Genomic DNA, 27,028 nt, shown 5'->3' on the forward strand with positions numbered 1-27,028 from the left:
AAAAAATAAAGGTAGGGGGAGGGATGGACACAAATCTGGTCTACAGACTGAATGGTTCAAACTGATCATATCTGAGCTGTACAAAAAGAGGTGTTACATTTAACACATTAAAATACACCTCCTGATTATATAGAAGACTGGTATCTCTCAGGCTTTGAAAATCCTCTGCTAGCATATTCTATACTCTTTGTCAAGAAATGTAGAAAAAATGCAAAACAAACTTAATTGAATTATAAGAAGACCACAGGAGACATAAACGAATAAAAGCTTAAAATAGTTGTATTTCTTGAGAGAAGATAAGGGAATATGTCTTCAGACCAGAAATAAGTTAAATTTTAGGTAGATGATATGGGTTAGGCAGTAGAAATTTGTTTTCTAACATTAAGAATAATTGGACTGGAGAAGTATCTTTGGGAATTTGAGTAATTTCTCCTATTGGGGGATTTTAAGGGCAACCTAATGGGTGTTAAAAACTTAGAGTATTGTTGATACTCCAGTGGGCATGCTTGGTATCCTAAGGTGATTTCCTGCTCTATTTTGTGTGTTTGTCCTCCAGTACAGATCCTTTGTAAGATTTTGTTCCTTCCTTGGCACTTTCTTTTTGGCATTAGGTATAATCTCAGCTTTCAGTCTGTCTGTCTCATTTATTTGAATCATCATGTCACTTCTCTTCTGGAAAGCCAGATGATAAAACTCAATATTTCACCTTTTTGAAGAAGTTTAATGGTCATCTTCAAAACTAAAGTGGATTCTCTACTAATTCACAAACAACACATCCTTCACCAATACACCAGCAGTTACTAGTCTGGATACATTAGCATAGCACTATAGATGCAGTTGGAATGTACTTCAGAAAAACTAATGTAGTGTTTGCTAATAGCTTTTCAAAATCTTATACTCTTCAGTTTATCAAGGGGTTATCCTTGTTCTTTCAGGAATTCCTGTTTTTTCCAAAAAATAAATTATTTTGGACTGTCTTGGGGGCTGTAATTCATGTAGCATTATCTTAATACACGTCTTGGAGAATCTGTCTTTACAGAAATACTTCTATTTAGAGAATTTTGCAGTTTAAATAAAGTTCTCTGCAGTAGCTGTATAATATTAACAAAATAAACACATTTGACATGGTGTTTACATCAATATATTCCCCTGTATGTGTGTGCCCTTAATGAATTTTGCAAAATAACTTGTCAAAGCCATGTGTTTTATAGTTTTGAAGTACTATAAGAGAGAAGTGAGCACTCCTTGCTTAAAGGAAGCTGTTCACATACAGGTATAGTAAATAAAATTTATTTATAGCATTCTTATAATTAATTGTGTACATGGAAACAGTTTCATGAAACAAGATTTGTGAACCATTCAGAAAACATCTGGATTACATAGGAGTGTTACATAATGGTCGCCAATTCAGATTCTTCACTACCCATAAGTAATCAGTTCCAGATTTTTCTGGATTTGGGGGGTGTTGCTTGTTTGTATTAGTATTAAAAAGCTTGAATTAAATTAAGTAGAAGAAGTGGCAGATTTGGGTTTACATAATAAATTTGGCTCCACAAATGTCTGTCAGATTAATGCTTATTTTCTTTTGCTCATTTGTGGCATAATTTAAACTTTGTCAGCTCTGTTAAAGTGAAGTATTCAATGTTTAGGTTACATGATAAGTATCTGGGGGAGCAGAAGCTACATAAAATGTGTTTTGGTTTTTTCCCTTTTGAATTTGTAGGTAGAATGTTTTGTTAACCTTTTTTTGCTTTGAAGCAGATTTCCTAGAGGTGAAAGCCATAGACATTCATACTGTTGTGCATTATAACTAGTGCTAAATACAGGTTGGTTTTTTAAAAACTTAAGTCATGTAGCAAATACTGGAAAGTGTAGTGTAGGTCCTTTGAGCTTATGAAAAGTTTTCTACAGATAAACAGTCATCAGTTCCCTTGAGTTTTCACAGACATTTGAGTAAGTTGGAGAGTATAGTTTTCCACATCCCAAACTGTATAGGTACTTTGTTGTGGAAGCACTTTTAATTGGAGATCAGTAAGCTCATCCTGGTTTCTCAGGCCCTGTGTCCATGTGTAATAATCATTCTGCATCTTTTATATTCTCTCATTTCTCAGCAGCAGCTCCACCCCTCTCTCTTCTAGGCATAACAGAAGAGGATAATAATCTATTGTCTCAACTAACATGCTGAAGTGTGAAAGTCAGGGCCTTCCTTTTGTATGCATTATACCTGGCATAATAGGAATGTGAAGGTGGAATGTGAATGTGACTTTTAATTACTTTGTGTAATACCATAAGCATTATCCTTCTCAGCAAGAGGATTTAATTTGCTTAAATCAAAATTAGGAAAATATTAGAATTCAGAAAGATTCAGGTTGGAAAGAGCCTCTGGAGGACATTAGTTCCAGCCAGCAACTCAAAGCAGGACTGAATTCAAAGTCAAACCCAAACCTAGCTTTGAAATGAGATCAAGTTTCTTAGAGTTGTGTCATTGAATTTTAAGCATATTTGGAGATAGAGAGCCTTTCATGACAATCAGTACCTGTGTTTGAAGAGGCTATATAATTAGCCTGTATCCTGGTTTATATTCAATAGTGTATGCATGTGAAGTTAAGTTACATAAGAATTTGAGTGCTGTAATCTGTCACTCTCATAAGGGTGAAATCACCTAAATCTTGGCTGGCCTAGGTGAAAAGGCTTCTAAATTATCCTGGTGCTAACAGTTTCTTAAAATTGTGCAGAAACTGCAAAATGTCTTGACGATCCATTCTTAGTTGTTATGCCACTTACAGGCAAGAAAAATGGTGTAAATACCAGAGAGAGGAAAAACAGCTTTTTCCATTTAATCCTTAATATTTTTTTTCTCTTTTATAATATTCTGTCTAAAAAGAGAAGAGTTTCTAAGGATCTAGACCACACACATCACTGGTATTTAGTGCTTAGCTTATGACATATCACAGCAAAATGAGAGCAATTTATTTTGGAAACCATGAGGCTGAATTGAAGAGTTTTGGGTGTAGAATGTCAGGGTAAGATATTAAAATTTTTCTTCAATTATCTTCACTTTGTTTCAAGAGATGTCAGAAGAGAAAGCTAAAAAGAAGAATGTTTTCCACATATTCCATAACAAAAAAGTACTGTTGTTGTTTTGGGCTTCACCCTCAGTAAATAGAATAAATGTACTTTTGAACAGCATTAATAACAATGCACTAAGTATACCATTATACTATTATTATACTGTTAAGATCTTTCATTAATTCTTTAAATAAGGGCACAGGAAAGCACCTTCTTTGACATTACATGTTCTAACCCATCCCACAGTATTGATTTCTGTCACCCAGCATTTATCACCTCCATGGTCTGGTTGCCATTAAGGTACTACAGGAGCACTCCTTTCCTGTGCCAGTCTGAATTCAGTCAGCTTGGTTCTACAGTTTGAAATCACTTGAGCTACAGCAGCTAACTCTGGTTTTGGGGGGAATGCTTGCCTGCTGTTTTCTGTTCCACTGATGAGAAACAGAATGAGGAGTGCCATAAACTCTCAGAGCTGGTGTTAGGTATTTCATCTGAACCCCAAAATGTGCTGCAATTTAAAACTAACCCCGTGCATGTGTCCTGCTGTTTGCATTTTCAGAGAGGGCCAGCATTTGGACACTGAGGGATTAAAAGGGATAGAGATCAGTGCCTGAGATGTAATATCTGTTCCTTACATGTTGAGAGCCTTTAGTCAGAAATGGCATCCAGAATAAGCCAACAAGGAATGTGTCAATAGTTACATCCCCAAAGGTGCTGGAATAGCCACATGTTGTGTCCCCTCAAATAACATGTGCACAGCCATCTCCCTGCAGTTCTCAGACTTTTAAAACTGGATTAGATCCAATTTTTTTCTAATTCTAAATTTGAGAGAATAAGGCGTATATGAGAACTTCTCTAATTTTAATGGTGATGATGATTTGTTAGTATATATCAAAGTTTTCTTTTTTTTTTTTTTTTTTTCCCCATTAAATCTTTCTAAGCTGTTGTGATTAATGGGGAATAGTATGTGTATTTTGCAATTTCGTATTTTGTTCAACATGGTACCTTTTGGCATGACACTGCAGATGATGTGCAATGATGTGTACGTAAGAGAGATTTTCTGAAGTCTCTGAAGCATATTTGGAAAGTTGTATTTAAAGATTAGCTTATTAATGTTGTGTTTCAGAGACATGTAGGTAATTACTTTTACAGCTATAGATGTGTGACGCTGCCTTGTGAATGCAAAATAGGTTCTTCACTCTGGCTGAATCAGCTCTTTGTGGTGTTTTGATGATATTAACCAGTGACTTACAAATGTGCCAGTGATGGGCAGGTTTTGCATTCACTCTGCCTCTGTAAAAGCAAAGGTCTTTTTCCCCAGTGCTCCCAGGAAGACTTCTGCAGGCCAACTGATAAGACTCCCTCCTGTGCAGGTAGATGCAATGTAATGAAATTGGATGTGTGTGCTGGGCTTTGTAAATAAAATGAGATTGACCCCCGCCATTATCTCATTTATCTCATTTACAATGTAAAATCAGTATCTACACTATTGATTAGAGCATAATTAGTTAATTATGAACAGGAAAATGCAGTTATGTTGGTCTTCAGCACAGCCAGCTGTACTGCTAAAAAACAAAACAAGGGCATGAGCAGATAAGTGATCACTTTATTAAAGAACAAAGCAGACATTTCAGGTATGGAAATGGCTAATCAAGCTTTCTTGCTGTGAAGAACTACGTTCTATCCTTTTATAAGAGAAAAATGTTTTATAATTATTTTTTTAATTTATTAACCAAATTCCTTCAGAATTTGTCTGTTCTTCACACCGTATTTTTTCAGTATGCAGTAGGCTTATATCTGTCCTCATTAATTGCTGCAGTGGGGAGTACAGTGATTTCTGATTTTTATGCATAAAGTAGTTTCAGGCTTGTTAAAACATTGATAGCAAGCAATTGCTTTCCAGTTAGAGGTAATCTGGGAGGTTAAGTTAGTTTGCCTTTGTGGGGAGCTCTGTTTTTATTTTCACAAAGTTTTCTCTATAGCTGCTAGCCAAGCCAGTGAAGATGGCTGGGCACTTAATTGCATTTGTAAATCATACTTAACCCCAAAAAAGTTATCCCCAAATAACGGCAAGATAAAATAGTTGCTAATTTAAGGGCTGTTTTGAATTGTAAACTGTTTTGAATTCTGACCTTGAATCCACAAGGGTGAAAATTTAAACTAAACCTTTAAAATGGAAGATGCTGTTGCTTTCCCCCTCCTCTCAACACCCAATACTTTAAATTGCACTATTAAGCCATCTTCAGGATGGAAGTGGATGATATTTGTAAATGACAGCACCGCGTGGCTCCTTTGCTCTGTAAATGTCCGTATTGTGATTGATCTGTGAGTGCATTTACTGAAAGGCTGTGAGACCGTCAGCACGACACGTTTTGTGACCCAGTGATTTCATTCTCTAATTAAGTTGAAAGGACTCCTCGTTTTGTGTCTCTTATTTTCTGAATCTGACAGTGGATTTTCGATCATTTTATGTTGCTAGACAAAAGAACACAACATTATACACTTGAGAGCTTATTCTCATTTTACGACTGCCATTTTAGCCTAGCTATAAGGTTTTCCTTTGGAATTAGGAATTAAGAATGCCAGGTTTTGATTTCTGTGATGTGTGTAAGCTTCACATTTTGTCCCAGTTTCAGCAGACAAGTGAGTTGCCAGACAGCTTGGGCATTATCTTTAACCAGGGTTCAGTGTGTGTTCATCCGTTTTCCCAGCATCACAGAATCATGCTCAGGGAACTTCAGAATCAGTGGCATTGTGATCCACAATAGAGAAATTGTTTTGCAATAAAAAGCAGTATGAAGGAAGTGTTTCCAAATATTTGGTGTAGCCTCATTTTTATCATCAGCCAGCTTTTGAAGTCTTAACTCAGGAAAATATGCTTTTGTTACTTACATTTTCTCAGCTGTGCAGATGCATATGGAAGCAATTAGTATCTGAAAACTTTCATACAGATAGTTTAAATTCATTGTAGGAAAATGCAATTTTTCTTCTGCCAAGCATCTTTGAAGTGATAAAAATTAATGACAATAAATATTAAAGCATTCAGCTTTAGAATGCTGCCTCCAGATCTGGTTTTAATGTCATAATGTTGAGGTTATTTTGTCCCAGCCTTGCTAACTCCCCCCGTGTACTTCTGAAATGTGGTTGAAAGTGCAGTTAGGAAATACCACAGTCTAGGTTAAAAATAGGTAAGATGTAAGAAGAGATGGCAAAGTGTGATTTTAAAGGGAAAACGTTTCCTTTTGAACACATAAATACTTGTGTTCATAGACCATCACTTCAGAAAAAAATACAAAGTAATACTATTTGAAGTCAGATGTAGATTTTAGGATTAAGCTCTAAAAACAGACTCAGTCAGAAATAGTATGATGCTTTATTTTATGTTACTTAGAGGATCATAAGCATTTTATAAGAATGGAGTTCTGATAAGCAGTGCTAAAATGTAAGCACTTATGTGAATAATATTCTAGATACAGGAATGTGTTAGTAAAAATGTACTCCTTTAGATATGACATCAGTGAGGCTCAAAGGAAGCTTATTCTTTTGCTGAAGGTCACAGTTGGGATGTAGGAGGGTAACCTGTCTCATCTCCACTGTCAACCTTTTTATTCTTTTAATATGCCTTTCACAAGAAATAAAGCTGCATCCTTTCCCAATTTTAAGTGATATATTTCTGCACTGGGACTCTCGTGTCTTTAATAACTGAGAATATTTTCCTTTTTAAAATGTTTCTTTGTCCTGGAATTATTAGTTATTACTAAACAATCTCAAGGATATAAATAGTAATATGACATATCTCATCTTTTAAAAATACCAAAGCTGTGGCAGCCCAGGGGTGTGCACACTGTTGATAGGCAGATTATTGCATTTAATTTCTACTGAGCAGAAGACAGAACATGCAATACCCTTACCAGTGCTTATGTCTTACATCTAACTGCTAAAATCAGGCAGCTTCCCTAGCAAACACAGCCTTGACAGCAAGGACAAAAGCATGTACTTAGGTTAAACAGTCATAATCAGAAATAATCTACTTCTTTTTATTTAGAGACTAATTCTTTGGGAAAAGTCACAGAAACATTTTTGTCTAATGTTAACACAGGAGTGTGAATCCTCTTTCTGTGATACAGTGTGTGTTCTGTTGATAAATCATGTCCCTCTGATCTGGTGATGCCTGTGCAATGCTATTAGAGTAAATTTTTGGAGATTTTTTTTCTTTGTTGGTTTGCATGTTGTGTAAAGAAAAGAATGGCCAGGAAGCAGAGAAAGAAAGCATAGAGGATTTTTTAGAAAATTTGTTTTTTAATACGTAATATTTCCAGGTCATTTAGAGCCTGAATTCACACTTTAAGGGCATATAATGAAGAGAATATTGCAAAGTAAATTTGAAAAATACTTTCTGATTCACAAAAGAGAATACAAGGGGTTATGCAAATAAAGTGAAGTTCAGCAGGATAGATAAAAATTGCTATTATTGCTTTTAAAATCTTTTTCTCACTTTGAGCATGCTGTTTTACTAATTTTAAAATCCTTTCACACTTGTTTTTCTTCAGTGGTGGTGCTGGTACAATAGGAAATGGTTGAACGATAACTGTTTTGTATGCTTTGAAATTTTATGTGGACCATGCATAGTACAAAATACTATTAAAAAAAATATATATATATTAAATTGTGTGCTCATTGTACAGTATCGTAAGTAAAAGGTCACAGTGAAATCCTTTTAAAGCAATGCCCCTTTCCAGGAAATTCAAAGTAAATCAGACAATATTTTGTGCATTTATTTGTCAACTATATAATCCTGGTGTAAAAATATAAAATTCATAGCTCTATATCATACTTGAGTTGTTGAATATCTGAGCAAACATTTCAGAGTGTTTTCCTTGAAAATTAAGTTGTGTGAAACAGTGTCTTATATCTAAAAAAAATATAAATCAGTATTTTCACTGTTTAAAAAACCAATACATTTCTAAAAATAACAGCGAATGACATAAAAGTATCTAAATTTCTTTTTCTTTAATATGCAGGTGTCTAAAATAATGTCATTAATATAAGACAATGACAAAGGTGATGTGTGAGTGTGTCTGTATAAAAAAACCTCCAAAGTAGGCCAAATCTTCTCAAAGTGTTTGTGGTTGAAAATATGCCATGTAGATAAAAAATTTTCTGGATTTTTTTTTTCCAGGAAACCTTGTGCTGAGGAAGCTGCGTATAAAATGGTGTAGAAATGCTTTATATATATATATTTATATATATATATATGTATGTATGTATGTATGTATGTATGTATGTACTTATTTATTTACTTGATCTCCATTACAGGTGTGATGAATGCAGGCTTTGCTACCATTTTGGTTGTCTAGACCCTCCCTTGAAAAAGTCTCCTAAACAGACTGGTTATGGATGGATTTGTCAGGAATGTGATTCTACATCCTCCAAAGTAAGTTAATTCATCCTGTGAAACGGTTGAAATATTTTGGCTTTAGCAGTCTTAGCAATGTGAAATTTATGTTGAAAAGCTACACATACATCTGCTCTGAAAAACAGTAGAGTCATAAAATAATGATTTCACATTCTTTGTAAAGCAGTTAAAAAACCAAAATGTATGCAAAATGGAAATACTCTTGATCAATAAAGAAAATTTTATGATTAACGCTTTCTTTTCAGTTAAACGCTTTCTTTTCACATTATGTTCTCTCTGAGAAACAAGTGAGTATGGATACTCTTATTAGGATTGGTGACATTATTGACAAGTGAAAGTACTTGAGGAACAGAATACAAACCTCTGAGGACAGAGAGACAAAATACATGTTTTCCTAAATAAATGAAGATGAACTACTACACCTGGAAAATAGTAGAAGATTATTAATAGCTTACATTGATTGGTATGCCTTGATCAAATACAACATTTTAAAACTAGAACTAAATTTTTGACATGTATTAACTCATTTTAATAATATTGACCCTAATAGTATGCTTCTTTAGAACCAACTTTTAAAAAACATTAAAGATTTTGATTCTTTGATTTTCTCCACAGAAGCTATTTTAGTGCTGGCATTGTTTTCTGTAATCATCATAACCTCTGAATAGATATTTTCTAATTGATCTTCAGAAACGGAGTGATAAATGTATCTAATATTTCAATGTTAAAATGACAGAGCATTCTAAGCCTGTAGGATTCTACAGGCTATCTTGCCAATTCCTGCAGGTTTTGGAGACCTTTTTAACTAGTGAAGTGACTCAGCATGTGGATACAGAAGGACAAAGCTAAGCAGAGATGTACTAAGTTACCTGTTAGCATCCTTGGATGCTTAAACACTTCCATGTTAGTCTTAACAGTGGGAGATACAAAATGTTCAGAGAGAGGTCTAATTTTTTGGCTTGCTAGTGTCCCTTGCCTACTGGAAAAATATGGAATTCAGTTTCACCCTGAGGGACTAATCAAATTGTTCTTTGTTAGGAGATATGAAGACAGACATGGGAAATTAGCTGTCCACTACACTATGGACATAAAACAATCTTTCTTGAATACCACTTACTTGCAATGGACATTCCAAGAGTGAATTAAAATTGTCATTGGATTTCTGTCACCTGCTTAAACTAAAAGGAGCTCTTGATAACATTAGTTAAAATCTTGTGTCTGCTGTTCTCTTGGCTTTTTCTGAGTAAACAAAACCCCCAAGGTTTTTAATTTCTAAATGTGTTTTCTAAAAGATTAGCACACCATGTACCAGATGAAATTTAAAAAATACTTTATCATGTAAATGAAGCATGATTGACTTCACTTAGCACAGGATGTGTTAATTTTAAGGTATATGTTGAAAAATACGATGTTCTGAGCAGCAAACACAGTTTATGATTAGAATGAGAAAATATCTTGTTATCTTAGGGATTATTACAAATTAAAAAAAAATGCTTGCTTCTCTGTCTGGTTTTCTTTTTCATTCAGAGGTTTTTATTGAGTAAATTAAAATAAAGTTTTTTTACGTTTTTAAAGCACAGGCAATTTGGATCGTATTCAAGTGAAAATGTAACGAATATGTAAGATACTGAAAAATGGCCTTATGGGGACTCCTTGTGGTTTTGGCTAGTTACTTTCCCATGCCTTTTCCATTGAGCTGTTCAGAGAAATTTCTCTGAAAAAGCTATATTGCTCTCTGGTTTAGAGGTTATTTTTGTAGGTCTTTTTCTTTTCTCAAAAAAGAAAATATAAACAACATAGTGTTGAGGTAAATTCCTTACAGACCTTCCGTAACGTGAAGATACCACTTAAAGGATGAGGGCTTTGTTTATGTAGTTAATAATTTTAAAATTCAATATTCTGTATGGTTTTAGGATTGTGTATTTGTATATACACAATTTTGCACAGCTTTTCACAACCAGGAGGAGCTGATAAGGTAAAAGCTTTTTCTACCCATTACTAGAGGGGGGTGATCTCTCAACTGTGTACTTAGAGCTCAAAAGAGGAAAACTGCAGAGAAAGCTGTGCTGTTTGCTGCACTCTGCTTCACCTGGGGATGAATTGCAAGCCTGAGCCACCTCCAATTTCAGTCTCTCAGTCACTCACTAAATCCAATTCATGGTGTGTGACAGTGAAGTTTTGTGTAAGGATTATATCAGCAAAATGGGATTGAATTTCCAGCTTTGGCAAAGGAGACTATTGTTTATTTTTCATTCCTTCAACTTGTTGTTTAAATCACTGTTACAGTATTAGCTTCAAAATTTCCCAACAGGGTCTTCTGTAGCAGAATGAGGCCTTGAGAACAATTGTTAGGTAAATTTCAGTGTCAAGAGACACCATAGTGCATAGGATATAATGGCACAGCTAGAGGGTTTTTTTCTAATTATGAATTTCAGTTCTAGATGTTCAGGAAAAGACACATACTGCTGACAACGAAGAATGGGATTTTATTTTCAATTTTGCTAAACACTTGTGGGTGTCAGCAGTACAAGGGATGTAATTTAGCAGTAATAAACACATGCTTTAAATTGTTATCCATCAGAAGTGTTGGACGTGCTCCTTCCATTTTGCTCACAGAGTCACAGGACTCTCCAGCAGTTGTGTCAGTTTTCTACCAGCGTAACATATTCCCATATTACCCTGCCTGTCAAATCAGACAGACAGTGACTTTGCTCTAGGGCACGAGGGCAACAGCTTCTCTGCTGGTAATACTCCCTGTCACTTTTATGGAATGGGTGATGCTCACTACTAAGGTCTGACAAGCTCTCTCATCTCAAAAACATTGTAGATTTTGTTCCATTGCATGAAAGCTGAGGCAAACCTACGAGCTCTCCATTTCTATAACATTATCCGTCTGCTCCGCGAATGGGTTGCGGTGTGCTGTCAGGATTGCCAGACAGTACTTTCAAATAGTGATGATATTCAGAATGGATTTAACAAAATGAAATAAATAAAACAGAAACCAAATTATTCAATGTCATGGTGTGATAATATTCTGTAGGAGTGATTGCGGCCTGACCGTTTGTTCATTATGTGCTATAAAGGTCTTATTAATTACACGTGGACTCCTTTCTGTTGCCTTCCATTTAAAAAGTACTTTTTAAAGTATCTCCTCCAATTTAAAAAATTTGCAGAGGACCAAGGCAGCAAGGGATTTAAATATATTTCATGGTGGTTACTGCAGCCGTGCTGGTTAGGTTTCTAGCTGCTCATCTTTGCGTACAATCTATTTTGCAAAATGCTGCAGAGTGTATATGTCAGGTCATTATTGGAGTGCTGCAAGATCAGCTGCCTTGTCTCTAGAATTCTGTTTATTTTGCTGTTATTTCACCTTTTTACTGCATTGCATTTTTTTCTGTAGAAATAAATTGTCAGGATATATGCATAAAGTTCTCATCTAAACCCCTCAGGAAATATTTTCTGGAACAGAAAACAGATGAGCCTTGCAAATAATATTTTCATACACCTTTTCTGTTGAAAGTCGAATCGTGTGTGATTTTACTTGTTATCCAGTTAGAAGCATTTCTTTGGGTATATCACACTTCCACGTAGTGAATAAGCTACTTAAGTGAACCCTGTAATACTAACACATTGAGAGTAATGTTGGAAATATTATTTTGTTAAAGAAAATTTCCAAAATGTACATTTTATTTCAAAACTCTTAGTTCAGTCAGGTAAAAAGAAAATCTTGAGAAACTCCTTTTCGTTCCTATTGACTATAGAATTTTATTGGAGTAGAAAGTAAAGTTGATGGTTAAGAATGCCTATGAGGAATGTAGAAGATTCTGATCTACTCACAAGTTACCCACGTAGGTGACAGTCTTATTATGCTTTATCAAATTTAATGTATTATTCCTTTTTCTCAAACTCAGGCAGCATTTTTTCACACATGCATGGTTGCGTGCGGGTGTGTTAAAAAATAAACCAAAAAATCCTGGTGTCAAGCTCTAAAAATTTTGGAAATGTTAAAGTTAAGGTGACATGCAGTGCTTTAAGACCTTTTGTGGCTATGTGTGGATTTATAGGCTTTAATCACTTCATGCTGTGTTTGTTTTTTTTTCTGTAGGACCCCTGCCTTCACTGACTTAGCTGTCGGGGGTCACTGAAATGGATTAAGTTGAGTTGAGTATTAAAAGAATATACTGTCTTCAGATTTTGCAAGACATGAAAGCTGAAGCGATGATTTCAGGAAGAGAAAAAAAGAGGAAGCTTGACCTTATGTTTGAAGTAGTTGAGCTGTAACCAGAAAATTGAATTTTACTTTTGTCTCATCCCAGAGCTCCTGTGAGTGCTAGACAAATGAAAATTTTCAAATGTTTGGTAATTTTTTCTCCTTGGTTGATATTGTCCAGCTTGGATCCTTTGGTCCAACATTCAAAAATACTGAATTCTCCGAGCTGCAGCGAGTGTGAGTGTAAATTATGTTTTGAAAGTGCTTTGTCTCCATAATGATGTGGACTATTGCTACGAGTTATTAAGTTAATAGAAATTTTAATTCTTACCTTTTCTGTATCTTGACTTCAATTTTGCAAGATGTCAATACCTCTCCCTTATTTTAGACAATTTCCTTAGATCTGGTGAAATGTTTTCTGAAGCTGCCTTTTCCTGTCCACTGACTATAGCAGGGAGCCAAGACAGTTACTTCAGATTAGAGAGGGTTATAGTTTGTGTGGGATTCTCCTTGCTTGAGTACACAGAGATGATTGAATCAGTGTTGTGTGGACAGACTTTATCTGAGCATTTACTAAACGTTCAGAGCAACACATTTGCAATATAAACAGTACTGTTAACTTTTTATATAGACAAGAAAACCCTATTTGAATATAATATATGAAGTTGGCATATAGTGATAGTATATATGTATGCTTAATCATGTCTTAAATATGTTTTGTAGTGCTTTTGTAGGTATCATTCAATACAATGTGATTTTAAGTAGGTTCCCTTTAAAATATATCTTTCCATAAATAAACCAAAAATCTCCTTATCCTTAAAGGTGTTTTGTGTTAATTCAAACTTGGTTTGGTTGCATATGTTCTGACAAAGGGTGACTCCAGTGCTGTCAGAGCACCTTCTTTTGAATATCCAACATACAAGCAACTATACTGCCACCATGGCAAACAGCACTGCAGCTGAAAAATGATAAAAGAATACTGCTAATTAATTTGCCTGCTGATACAAGCAAAACAGTGGGGAAAAGTTCAATTTTTATCCAGGATTTTTCAGGTAGAAAAGTATTTTGAAGTGATGTACAGAACAAGTTGCATCGTGTAATTCACTGACCTTTTGTAAAGATAGAACGTGTCTTCACTTTCACTAGGTGTGGATGTCATGATCATACAGTCATCAAGAATGATAAAGCTAAATTTTGTGTGTGCATTTATTTTTAAGATGCTTGAGGAGAGTTGGGTTATGCTACCAGGACTTTAGCTGCTTGTGTGATATGGGACAAAAGCTGTTTTTTATACAGCAAATGGAAAATATGTGGTTATCTTGAAGTCACTGTCTTTCTAGGTTTGTGAGGATCAGTCAGATATTGGCACTGGATTGTTTTCCTAAAAAATTGATCAGGAGAAAATTGTCCAAATCAGTAAGGCTGTATGAAGATTAAACGTAAGGCCTTTAATTATTTATGCCCTGTTTTAAGAACTTCAGTAATGCCAAACCTTGGCACAGAAATTAATTTCACTGCAATTACAGTAAAAAATAAAAAACTTTGAAATTTCAGCATACTGTAGTTCTTATCATTTGACTGAAATATTGCCAACTGCATTTTAATATTTGCTCCTCAGGTATCATATTTTTATTCATATTTTAAAAATGAGTTGGCACAACCTCTTTTTTTTCTGGCAAACAGGTATAATAGATCTATGTAATGAATAATTTATACCATAAAATGTTCCAAAAATAATCAGCCTTGAAATTAACTTAAGATGGGACTTGATTCATAAAGAGTGGATAAAGTTAGTTGGTATAAAATCCCCAAATTAATCCAAATAATCAGATATGCTTGGTTGGCAGAGGAATGTTCCCATAATGTAAGTGGGAAGCTTAGCTTTTAATGAAAAAAAACCCCAACAAAACAACAACAACAAAAAACTCAAGCACTATAAAATATATCTAGAACAGGTGCTTATTTTAAATCCTATAATTCTCCACATCAAAACCAATTCTACCAGTTCCAATACCCCATGTTCTGACTGCCAGATCCTTATCAGCTGTGCTTGTACTTCTTAGGTGTAACTTAATTGTAATTATCAAACAAGTATAGTAGAAAATGGGCAATACACTACAGCACTGTCTTTCCCTTAGCCTTGTCTGAACAAGTCTCTATTTGATGGTTACACAGGTGATAGTATATCTAATACCAGCCAGAACTTTAAAGAAATTGGAGCATAGGGATCTTTCTCTTAATGAGGAATTATAGTTCCAAATGCAAAAACAGATTTCTGATTTTGAAGCCTAACACTGGGATAGATCAAAGACTACGAATTCAAATGTTAAAAAGATTTAAGTTCCAATTAAGAGTGCTAAGTGAAATACATAAATTTTCCTGCATTCAGCTTTGTCAAAAACAGAAGTTATAATAAACCTGATAAGAGTGTGTTTTCCCAGTGGTGTATTCTTTGAAAATTTAAGCTATGCACAGCAGTTTAAATTAGTATTTTTGTAAGAAAAGCCTCATTTAAATGGCACTTGATACAAAAATTGTTTCGTTTCCATGATTAATTTTCTTCTTCCCCCTATATTGTCTTATCCAGGAGACTGAATAAAATCATTTGCTGCTTAACTTCGTTCACTCTTTTTCATAAACCACCCAACAACACAGGATGTTTTTCTAAGCTCAAACTTTGCACACTGTTACATGTTGTTTTTCTTAATGGGAGAGCTGTTGTATCATTTAATGCCGTTCATAATGCTCAATATTTTATGGCAAAAGTAGGAGGAAAAGATGTTTTGAATACTACTGAAAGAATGATTCATTCTGATGTCATTATACACAAACACCTTATGCTACCTTTAAAATGAAGCAAATTATTTTTACAAGAGGATTTGTGAGTGTCCCATGAATCACATTATTTCTAGAGTAGTAATGCTTTTCATGAAGTGTTAAATACGGTGCTGAAGTAACAATAAACAAGGATGGCTGAATTTAGAAATAAGCTTGGTCATTAATTACTTCTTTGCTTAAAATACACACCCATGTCTAATTTCCATTTGAATACTTATAGAGGTATATGATCAGTGAAGTACTAGATTCAAAAAATTTAGATCACAATCACAGTGCAGTGATTATACATTTTTAATGATTATATATTTTTAATGCATCTAATCTGAATACAGCCAACCTAGTATTTAAGTGACTGAACCCCTAATTTAACTGTTTGGGTTAGATAGAATACCTATTGCCTGCTCTGCCTTAACCACTGTTAAGGAAGCAGTGGGCAGCTGTTAAAATGCCTGCTCCTAACATTCTTTAGGTTATGCTTCTAACAAAATCTGCTTTCAATTCTGGTTTGTCTGGGAAACAGCTCTTCTACTGAATTATGATTTATACTTCCTAAGCCGTGACAAAATGAATTTACAGCCTACATTGCCCATTACTGTAGTGCTGAGTGGCAAGGAATCTCTGCTGGGACCTCTGTCTGCAACTGGGAAAGATCCAAAAAGCAGCTAGCATCATGTTTGAAGTAAAGCCACTAAACCTGGTTGTATGCTAACACAGTGTGAGAGAATAAAAAACAAGAGTGCTTTTTCAGCCCTGAGCAGCATCTTGCAACAGGAAGATTTTATACCTCCTCCTTGGCATGCAGCTTTGCCTGCTCTCAGAGGAGGTGAGAAGGCTGATAGAGGACTAGTGCCTAGGAAAGACAGGGGGGATGCTCACTGCTTGAAGAACTGGAGGCTTTCACTTTCTTGCTTTTGAAAATCAATTTATAAGTATCTGTGACGTTGGGCAGCATTGTGACAGTGGATTTTACCTATCGGAGGTGCTATATTGAAATGTAAAAAGACATGGCCATACTAGTTTTAACTTTAATTTTCTGTTTTACTTTCCTTTTCCAGTGAAGTCACAAAAGGAAGATATATGTGTGTGCAAGTCACCAAACTAGCTGCCAGAGCATCATAGTTACACCAATACACAGTTCAGTTCTGCTTCATCAGTCCAGTTGTCTTCCTACTTCTAGAGTTTGTAAGATAAGGAGCCTTTTGAGTGTTGATAATTAGGGGCTTTGTGCTGAAAATGGAGTCATAAACAAATTTACCAATAAATCATAATTGACCACTACTTCTTTCTATAACAACCCTATTGGAAGTTTTGATTGATATTTACTTAATTATTGATTGATATTTACTTAATTAGTAGAACACATGTTAATTTTTAAAGCATCTGCGAAAAGTGTGAATGAAAAGCTTGTAACTGATTTTAGAATTTTTAAAACTTTTGAGCCTTGATTTAAATCCTGGTTTAGATTGCTGCCAGGAGGATAGTGTCCAAAAAAAAAAAAAAAAAAAAATGCATTGCATATAATCGTCTCTAATTTGAATATTTGTGAAGAATTGAAGAATCAACAGAAATTGCAAGATTTGTGTTTTGAAATAGCTTAAGCAAGGGGAACCCTGAGAGATGCAGAGGTGTATCTGGAGTCTGGTAGCATCCTACTCCACTCTAATTTTTAAAAAAAATTGCCATATGTTTTATTAACCTGTTATTTTGAACATTTTAAGTATATGCAATTAAAGAAGAATTATATATTTCTTCACTAGTCCAATTGCACATTATCTTAGCACATTGCCTGTAATCATATTCTATGTGCCAGAAAAAGAAATAGATCTTTAATTGTTCCTCTCTGGATAAGGTCTGAATGCATTATCATCGTTGCCTAATTGCCTGCTCGTGTTTACTCTCAGGATTGATTTTATTTTAGTCTTTCAAAGAAATGTAGCCATCTATGACACTTTAATAAACGTGTCACTTATCAGTATAAATTGCTAGTGCTGCCTGGGCAAAATCTAATCATACTGAATGAGGAGGGAATAAAGGAGAGGGGGGGAAGAAACAAAAAAAAGTGCTATTTTCGAAGTGGTAGGCGAGTAATGAATTTGAGCACATTGAAGATTTGCTTTTCATTGTAGTGTTAGATAGTGGTGGTGAGGTTTAGTCGCCATTCTCCAACAGAGATTCTCTTAGTGCTAGCCACATTTAATCACATTTTGCAGAAGACAGCTGGGCATTGCTGATTTGTGCTGTGTCAGCCACTTTCTGTGCAATTGAGTGTCTCATCGGTTGGATTTTAGCATTCTATAGCAGAAAAGTTCCCTCTTCTTAAAATTGGCTCAGCAAATAGCTTGTGTGGGAATATAACTGTAATAGTGTTACAGTCAGCTCTACCAAGAAAAACCAGAAATGTGGAATTTTAAGGTGTCTTTTGAAAAGATTTTCACAAAACCTGTGAAATACATAGTGTATGGTTGAATTCCGGTAGCAATTAAGCTTGCCTTAGCTTTTTTTTTTTATTTATTTAGTAAACACATCTTTGATATCAGTTGCAAATTATTATCTAGTTCAGTGGTTTGAAACACCTTTGGGTATGTTTGAAAAATATTAAGTGTTTTTCAGCCGTGTCAAACAGTGCCAGAAGATTTCCTATGTGGAGAGCCTTGGAATCTGTAGATACCAGGGTTTCTTCTAGCTAGTAATCTTATGAATACTGAAGGGTAGATGGTATCCTTTCATATGTGGTATAAATAGCCAAGGAAAAGAAGTGGCAAAAAGGAAATAACAAGATAACACAGCACAAGTGGGTTAATCACATCACTTATTTATTTTTTAAAATAAAAGACTGTCAGCAGATTGATACAATCATTGACATAATGAATATAAAATGTGCAACCAGTCCTCTGTAATATATAAAGATACATATCAGGGACTAATATTTGCAAGCATATTGTGTATTAAATGAATATGCAGTTCCTCCTACTGTTTTCTTCTAGTGCCTCATATCTCCACTGCTTGTTTTGGTTGAAAGAATTTCAGAAGGCAGAGGAACTTCAAAGCAAAATTAGACTAAATACATTTTTTAAGTTGCTAGTAGTAAGGAACTTTTTGAAGGTTATAATAAGAAGTCTATACTCATGGAAGGATGCTTTCAAGAATCTTACACTTAAAGAGGGAATTATGAGAAAAACCAAAAAGTTCAAGTATTGGGAGATGCGATTTATTAATCTGTGTATTCATTCTCAGCATAATGACCTACAGACCTATTGTTGTTTATGTGCTTTCTGGGTACAGCATAGACTGAAAAGCTGCTTGATATAAAATTATAAAATATGCAGAAGACAATTCTCAGATACCCTGATTAATGAACAATGAATCATTCTACTCAGTGAATTATTTTTCCATGCAAAACGACCTGCTTCAGCTAAAGAATAATAAATTGGCTGAAGCAATCCCTTGAGAAACATGATTTTGAACCCTCCTTAGAAGAGGAAGAGGGAAGTAAACCAGGATCTCCCTTTGGTGGTTGGATGTGCTGATGTGCTCACAGATTAATTTAGGACAGCAATCAAACCATCATCCAAAAGTAAAGCGAAGTATTTAGTCTGTCTGTCTCTTTATATCTGTTTTTTGTTGTTGTTGTTGTTGTTGTTATGTTTTTGTGTTTTGGTTTTGGTTTTGTTATTTTTTTTTTTTAGTTTGAAAATAGGTGGTAGAGTTGTTAGACTGCAGAGAACTTTCAGTGTAGTGAATGTCAGAAGGAGGAAGGAAGCTGTTAGTAACCCAGGGTGACACTACTGAATTCTGAATAAAGGTGGTGTTTAATAAATCCTGTTATTTTGAACATTTGCTATTCAGTTTTAATGGTTCTACATTCTGGTATGTTCATATTCATGGATCTTAAGCTGAGGTATCTTAATTTGTATTTATCTTATTTTGGTTAAGATCAGGAATGGGATTTTGAAAGGAATCCCCCCATTGCCGTCGGCTGCTACGCTCTGGTTCACACTATGGAGTGGTCTCAAGAGTGTGCAAAGCAGATTCCTGTCAAGGGATGCTAAAGCTGAGGATGTATTCTGGCTGCCAAAGTGCATGCCATGTCTGTGACCAAACTACTCATACCTTTGAGACACGTGTATCACATCTGGCTGATCCTCAATGCCAGCTGCTTTGCTCTACAGCACTTTTCCTGTCACACCACAGTAGTTACTGGTCTGAAGTGACTGTTAAAACCACTCTTCTGTTTGCTTTTTCAAAGGTGTATTTTTGGTTTAGTTTCCTTGACTACTTATTTATTTCATTCCTGCTTTACTAAGAGAATTTGCAGAATCTACATCTCAATAGTCACATGGTTGAAAGCCTAAAAATTAATACATGGATATGTACTGTTCGGGCATCAAATTTTAGCATTTATATGTTTGTATAAGACCTGTATGATTTTACCTGAAAGAATCTGGTCTACAGTGTGATTAAGCAACTGTATTCAACAGTAAGAGACTTCGTGCCTCTTTTTTTAAGCAAGTTTTTTAACTTTTTCTTGTCTGGTAGATGTAATCTTTAAAGTAAAAAAAAAAACGCAACACAGGGGAAGTACTCATGCTTTGTGAAACAAAGGAGGAAAGTTGACATTTCAAGTGATTTTGGTCTCATCATTCCATATATAATTTTCAGCATTCTTAATTAGGGAAAAATGAGGAATTTCCAGGCCTTTTTGAGTCTGCTTTAAAACAGCAGCACAGTTGTGACCTTTCAGATCCTGTGGGCTCAGCAAAAGATGGCCAATTAATGTCATATATTAAACCGTGTTAACTGGGCTGTTAATTCCATCTTTAGTAAACTACCTGCTGTCAGTTTAGCTCAGTTACAAGGATATGCCTGTATTTATTAGTATAAAGTTATGTGGAAATTTTATATGGAATTTTTTTCTTAATTACTGTTTTGACTAGTGTGACTGAGTAAGTTAAGGACACCCACAGATAGGGCTCCTAACATTTGTTTGAAGCTTCTAAGAAGTTGTCTGAGACATTTTTAATTTCGTCACATTCGGATGTTACAGAGTTCTGAAAAGGAGGATGTGAGAAACATTTTTATAGAAATCCTTTCTATAAAGAGGTTTGTTCTTTTTAAATATTTTTATGGCCATGAATTGATATTTTATTTTTTTGCTTTATCAGCTGAAAATGAACAGTAATGCTTTTTAAGAAGAGAGAGAGGGAAAGAGAGGAAGAGAAAGAAAACCAAGATTGGAAAAAAACAATGGGACTGCAGAAAGTGCCCTCAGCATATAAGGGGAAATATGAGCACACACACACTCATTAGAATGAGAAAATTCCTGTTGGAAAAATACACAGAAACCCTTAGAGGGGGAATGGGATGAAGTGAGAAATAGGGTTGTGGCAGAGCAGAGAGGAGGATGTGGAGGGCCCACAGAGAGCTGTCATACAGAGCAAGTTAGAGCATTTATAGAAAATGTCTGAAGTACAGGCAGATAAGGGGATGTCGTATAAGGAAAGTTTAAGGAATGTATGTACTGTGCAATCCCTTTATTTCTTCTTGTTGCTGGAAAAAAAATCTGGAAGCGGGGACAGATGAAAACCAGTCTTGATTTAATAAGTAGCCTTTGGTGATTTTGTGATGCTTTTGGTGATCACACATTTTAATACCACTCTTCTTTTTTCCTTTTTGTTGGGAAAATGTGGGCTTCAAGGAGTTGAAAGGCAAGAATCAGTGCTGATGAAGATGTAAGGAACTAAATAAATATTACTTAAAGGATTTCTCAAAGGGGAAAAAATCCCCAGCCCTATGAATGTGCTGACCCTGTCTTGAGAATTAAGTTAGATGGTACAATTTAAGGCTTTGTTCCAACATCTGACAGACACACTCTGCATGCTGATGCATAATATATGAAGATTGTGTGCTTGAAAGAAAGACTTTTCTGAGCTACATTCTATTTTTGTTAGAATAAAGCAGCTGCTTTTTGCAGTTCTCAAGTGCTCAATTTTCTAGTTCAAGTTTAATATTAGCTACGTATTGTGAGCAAATTTTGTGTATGCTTTCTCCCAAGCTGCTGGAGTGAAGCAAACTACTTCCACCATAAATTTTTGCAGCTTGACCCTTAGAGGTGAAAATAAGTCTCCTGCAGGACCTAACTCCCAAATTTTATCCTTCATGCAGTCACGGCCTCAGCAATCCAAGAGTGTGGAAAGTTTGGGGCTATTTAAACATGACTTGAAAAGAAATAGAGATGAAGTAAAACTGTCTTTTATAGAAACTATATGAATATTTTGCTGTGGTCTGTCCCTCATCTTTTCTGAAGGAAAAAAAAACCTGTTGCATAAAGAAGCAGACAACTGCAAACCAAATGTAATTTTACTAATGGAGCCATCGTAGCTGTAGCACTGCCTTCCATAGGTAATAGCAGGTGGCTTTGTACATTTGGTGTGTAGAAAAACCTGCTTTAAATCTTAGGTGCTGCCATCATTCTGTAAATATATTTAAGATTGCAATTTATATGCAATCTACATATAGTGAGACAGTAAGTGCCCCTCTTACTGGGGCCATAGGTGCTTGTGATGTGCTTGAGAATTTGTTCTGCAACTATTGGTTTTCTGTTTTTTTCTTTTAGAGGGGAGAAAGTGTTATTTCCCCCTTCTTCCCAGAGAGATCAGATCTGTACAAAATGGGCAGGGGGAAGACAAAATATCCTGATCCAGCAGTACTAAATTATGTGTGTGTTATCTTCAAGAGCTTTTGAAAATAAAAAATCCCCATAAATTTAAAACTCTGTAAAATACAAAAATTAGGACAAAGTTAGCTTCCTAGGTGATATTATATGCCTGCATATTAATTCATAGTCAGAAAAAAAAAAAAAAAGCAAAACAATGTGTAAGAAGGCAGCAGTGTGGACAAGAAAAAAAGGAAAAACTATTGAGTTACCCTTAGTTAGTGATAATGGCATAGTACAGCAGTCTTGCCAGTGTTATCGATATCCTGCAAAAGGATACTCATATAAATCTGTTGCTCTGTTGCAGCAGATAATTGCCAAATTATGCTAGGCATAGGAAATTTAGTACAAAAAAAAACACCTAAAAAAAAAAAAAAAAAGAAAAAAAATAGGTATTGGGTTTTTTCCTTTGTTGAAGAAATGCTAGAAAAATCTGGTGATGATGTTCATGCTTGTACAGAGATTTTTGGTAATAGTTTGAGCCACACTGTACCTGTGATTAATGGCTTTAATTCATGTCAGTAAAAGGAAGGTTAAATCCCTTTCTATTACACACAAGGGATTAAATTAGCGTGGTGAATTTATATCATGAAGTTTAATTCCGGTTTTTTCATTCTAATGTTTTTTTATTAATTACAATGTTTTAACAGTTGATTTTGAATACAGTGCACAGAATTCTGGGAGCAGCTTTTGAAAGGGTAGCTTATAGAACAGCTTTTGAATTTTGGGAAATAGTGAACTATGAGAAAGTATATATTAATCTAGGAAATTTCATTGAAAGGTGGAGAATGCAGTCCAGGGAGAGTTAGGATTAGTACACTGAGTAATGGAAATGTAGAAAATGGGTGTGCTAGAAAGGGGAAACTAATTCATGTATTAGAGGTCAGTGAATAATAATACTTTCAAGTGGTAAAATTTTCTCCTGTTTGCTGTTTCTATTTGCATATGATAAAGTTGGAAGAGTAAACATAAAAAACAATATTTTGAGAGTCTCTTTCTAGCTTTAAATACATGGAAATTTTTCCATTTGAAAAAGGCATCCAGAGAAAATGCTCGACACGCTTTCCTTTCATACTTTGTTCAATCGTTTCTAGTAAAGTATTTGCAATCCTTATTTTAAAACAACCATAAAAGTGGGAATTCACCCTTTGACACTCGGAAATGTTGGTAGATTTCAAAAATGCAAGCTTGCTTTGTCAATGCTGTAGTTTATTGAAAGACAGAGGGATAATAAGTGGAAACAGATGGGTATTTTTTTGAAATTTCGTGTAACTCTATTAGTTCCTTCATATTACATGGTCTTTTTGAATGGGCGTGAGGATAAGAATGTACTTTAGTTTCTGTCTTTGGAAAACAGAATTATGAAAGGTTCTTCTTTTGTTTCTGTATTTAAAAGAAGGCAGAGGTTTCAGAGGAGGTTAAAGTTGATTACCTGAAGTGAGGCAGCTGCAGAGTCAGCTGAGAATGAGACCCTGTTGTGTTAACTCTGTATCAACACAGGAGTCATCATCCCCTTCTCAAGAGAGAAAAAACAACCAAGGACAGAACAATGGCATTGTCTCTGTGACTGGCAGCAAACACTAAAGGTTGTATTTGTAATTTCCTGTCTTTGGAGAGGGCAGAGGAAGAGAGGGGATTGTCAGGTGTTAAATAAAATCAGCATGAGAAGGGTGACAAAAGCAGAATATCAAGAGGAAGGGAAATTTTACAGCTGGGGAGCTTGACTTAGAAGTTGAAAGCCCATGTTCTTCCCCCATTAGCTAATGCAGGGTAAAATCCTAGGAGCGGTACAGTGATTGATCTCAAAGGTGTAAGTAGCTTGAGATAAACTCCACATTCCTCCTGGGAATTCACTTTGGCTGCCTGTGAGCTATGGAGAACTAGAGATATTTTGTCTTCATTAGATTTCACCTAATTCTGGGTAAGATGTCCTGAATACTTTCAAAGCTTTCTCCTGAGATGTAAGAGTGAATCAGGAGGGGCAGGAGTGGTTGGTTCATTACAGGAGGGATGGTTCTGCACTCTGGGCCAGGGAGGCACATTCAGTCTGACCCAGGAAGGCTTTTCCTGGGCAGCACACGTGGGGCTACAGGCACTTTAGCACTTCAATAAAAATGTGCTTGTTTCTTCCCATATTCCTTCAGCTTCAGAATCTGGCTTTCTGTTTCAGAAAGGTTTGGATTTTTTTTTTTCACTTTTGTAAGTCTAGAAGGGGACAAATATTTCTGCTTTGTTACTGTTAGAAGTCTGTTAGTAACTTTGGCTTCCAATTCATTACTGCAGTCATGGTTTCAGAGCCTGGTGTGAGAGATAAACCCTTTGCAAATGAAGACAGCATCCATTTTCTTTCTACCTCAGGCCACACAGAATTGATTGGGGTAATAAAATGACAGTAGCATGTAATATACTGACGGCTCTTTAATTTGAAAACTAGTTCCAGGCTGATTCAAAACTTGTTTAAAGCTAATTTATGGCTTGTGTAATTTTCAACTGGACCAAGGTAAAGGATGATATATGAAAACTGATGCAGAGTTAACATAATATATTCAAACCTGTCAGCTTGAAATCATCTATAGAGGGTTTGTGGGTTGATTTGATTCTTTTTTAGTTTTGTATTATTTTGAAGTAGCAATGACAGAAAAATAGAAAATGCTTTGATAGTATAAATAAGAATGAAAGACACTACTTTTCCATCATGTTGTATCAAAAGGCAGTTTCTTGTGCTTTCTAGCTGAGTATTTTATGCATACTATTTTTAGCATTTTTATATGTGTCAGTTCTTCATTTTCTTCAAAATCAGAAGCTGTGTAGAGTCTATTTCATATGACTCAGAGTGTGCTGACTGTAACATGGATTGATAAACAATTATTTTGTTACCATAACGTTCCCTATAAATGTACATGTTTGTATATACTTTTGTAGTATATATCTGTATATGTGTATTGATCTTGTTTTTCATGGTCTTTTTTTTTTTAATCAAGCCCTCAAATTAAGACACAATATCAGAAAGAGTGTAAAATGTAAATATTTTTGTCTGAAATCTATAATTTCTGTGTAGCTCACAAATTAAATTCACATCTGTTCCATATGCACTATTGATTTTTCAGTGTACTGTATCAGTGATCTTTCTGCACAGCAGAGGACAAGGCTCGAAGAACTAGAAGAACAACATTTGCTTCTCTTGCTGTAGATGCAAATAGCAAATATGCCAAATAGGATGAAGGGAAAAAAAGAATTTAATGCATTTTGGGCAGGTGCTACAGTTCAATGTATCTTGGTATTTAATTTCTCACTTTCTACCAGTCATTTTCACCTTTGGTCTCTGCTGACTTGAATTTTAAAAGAATAAAATAAGAAATGCTGAATCTCCGAGGCTCAGATTTTAACCAGCTACACTTTTGTGTTTGCTGTCAAGACTAACAAACAAGTTCTGAGCCAGGACTAGACTATCCAATTTGTTATGTATTTATGCCAACATGTAATTCAATATTTATTTTTTTTTTCTCCCAGAACTGTGATTGATTCAAGACAGTGCTGTTGTGGTATCTTAAACTGAAGGAACGCTTAGGTCAAATGAAAAGAGACATAGTTCAAAGCAGGGCTGTCTTTCTTGCATAATCATAGTGGAATGGCAGCACATTTCATATTTTCTGTTCAAAGTTTTGTAAGCCCAAGAAGGATCATGTTCTGAGGAGCTTTGAGCAAAATCATCATTGGTCATGAAAAATGTAATAACCAGGCATTCTGGTTATTATTTCTTTATGAGGCACTTATGTTTTCATCCTGAATTTTTGTATTTTCAGGAAAGTGAAGGTACCACTTAACAGTGATTTTCCCCTATAATTCATTAAGTAATGTAGTTAAATATTATAATCTAGTAGAAAGCTATGTCTGGATACTTGAAAATCTTGAAAATGCACTGAAATGCATTGAATGCATTGAAATGCACTTGGAAATGTTCTTGAAATGAAACTTGAAAATGCACATACACGAGCTTTCATATGAAGGCTGTAAGATACAATATTTTAATGAAGTGGGAGGGGCTTAAGCACTAGAAAACACGTATACCAAATTATTGTGTAAGTTATGCATCCATGAACCATGGTATCCATCACAGCTACAGCTGAATCTCACAGATAACTAAGAAATGCCACTGACATGGTTTTCATCATACAAGACGTTGAAAAAAATGAAAGAAGTGACTTTTTGGCAGATTTTTGCAAAATCTGTTCCATTATTTTATGATAGAAATAATAATTAGGAGAAACTACAAGCTAATTTTAACTGGTTTTAGGAGGTTTTTTTCCTTTTAATTTTTCTTCAATACAAATGTTGTTTTAGGTCAGAGAAACAGAATTTTTGCTTTACTTGACAAAGGAAAACAAAGCTAATACTTTTCCAGGTCCTTATATTTGCAGAGTAAACGTCAAGGTTTGAGGATTTGTTACCAGAGCTGTTGCTCACTTTTCCATGTACCCATAACACACATAGAAGCAGCTTTACACAAGTTCTCAATTGCATCTTGCAGCATTTTATTGTTGTAGTTCCCATGAAAGGATCTCATTCCACTTACTGAGTATCTTTATTTTTGAAAGCTGTTGCTCCACGTGTTGGCAGACCAGTTCATAGCCACATAGACAGCCTTTCTGACATATGTTCAGGCTCTGTACAGTTTTCCTGAGAAGTGACAGCAATATGAAAAGAGATAGTAAAGCTAGTGGAATTGGAAAGACAGACATATTTTCTCAACTTGGTTGCCAAATAATAGTCAATTTGATTTCTA

The 27,028-nt window shown here is 35.1% G+C and overlaps 1 protein-coding gene across 4 annotated transcripts in view; it reads left to right on the top strand.

Annotated features, from left to right (window-relative positions):
* The window catches only part of PHF14 (PHD finger protein 14), a 151,800-nt gene that overhangs the window by 90,978 nt on the left and 33,794 nt on the right, over positions 1 to 27,028 (top strand). For 3 of the 4 annotated variants that reach the window (XM_071735327.1, XM_071735326.1, XM_071735328.1), the window contains exon 17: positions 8,386 to 8,503. In XM_071735327.1, the coding sequence (XP_071591428.1) occupies positions 8,386 to 8,503 (118 nt within the window). Of the gene's footprint in view, positions 1 to 8,385; positions 8,504 to 12,590; positions 12,748 to 27,028 lie in introns of those variants that run through there. The other variant, XM_071735329.1, reaches the window with a different exon arrangement.

This window comes from Heliangelus exortis, chromosome 2 (genome assembly GCF_036169615.1).
Source record: "Heliangelus exortis chromosome 2, bHelExo1.hap1, whole genome shotgun sequence".
Lineage (NCBI taxonomy): Eukaryota > Metazoa > Chordata > Aves > Apodiformes > Trochilidae > Heliangelus > Heliangelus exortis.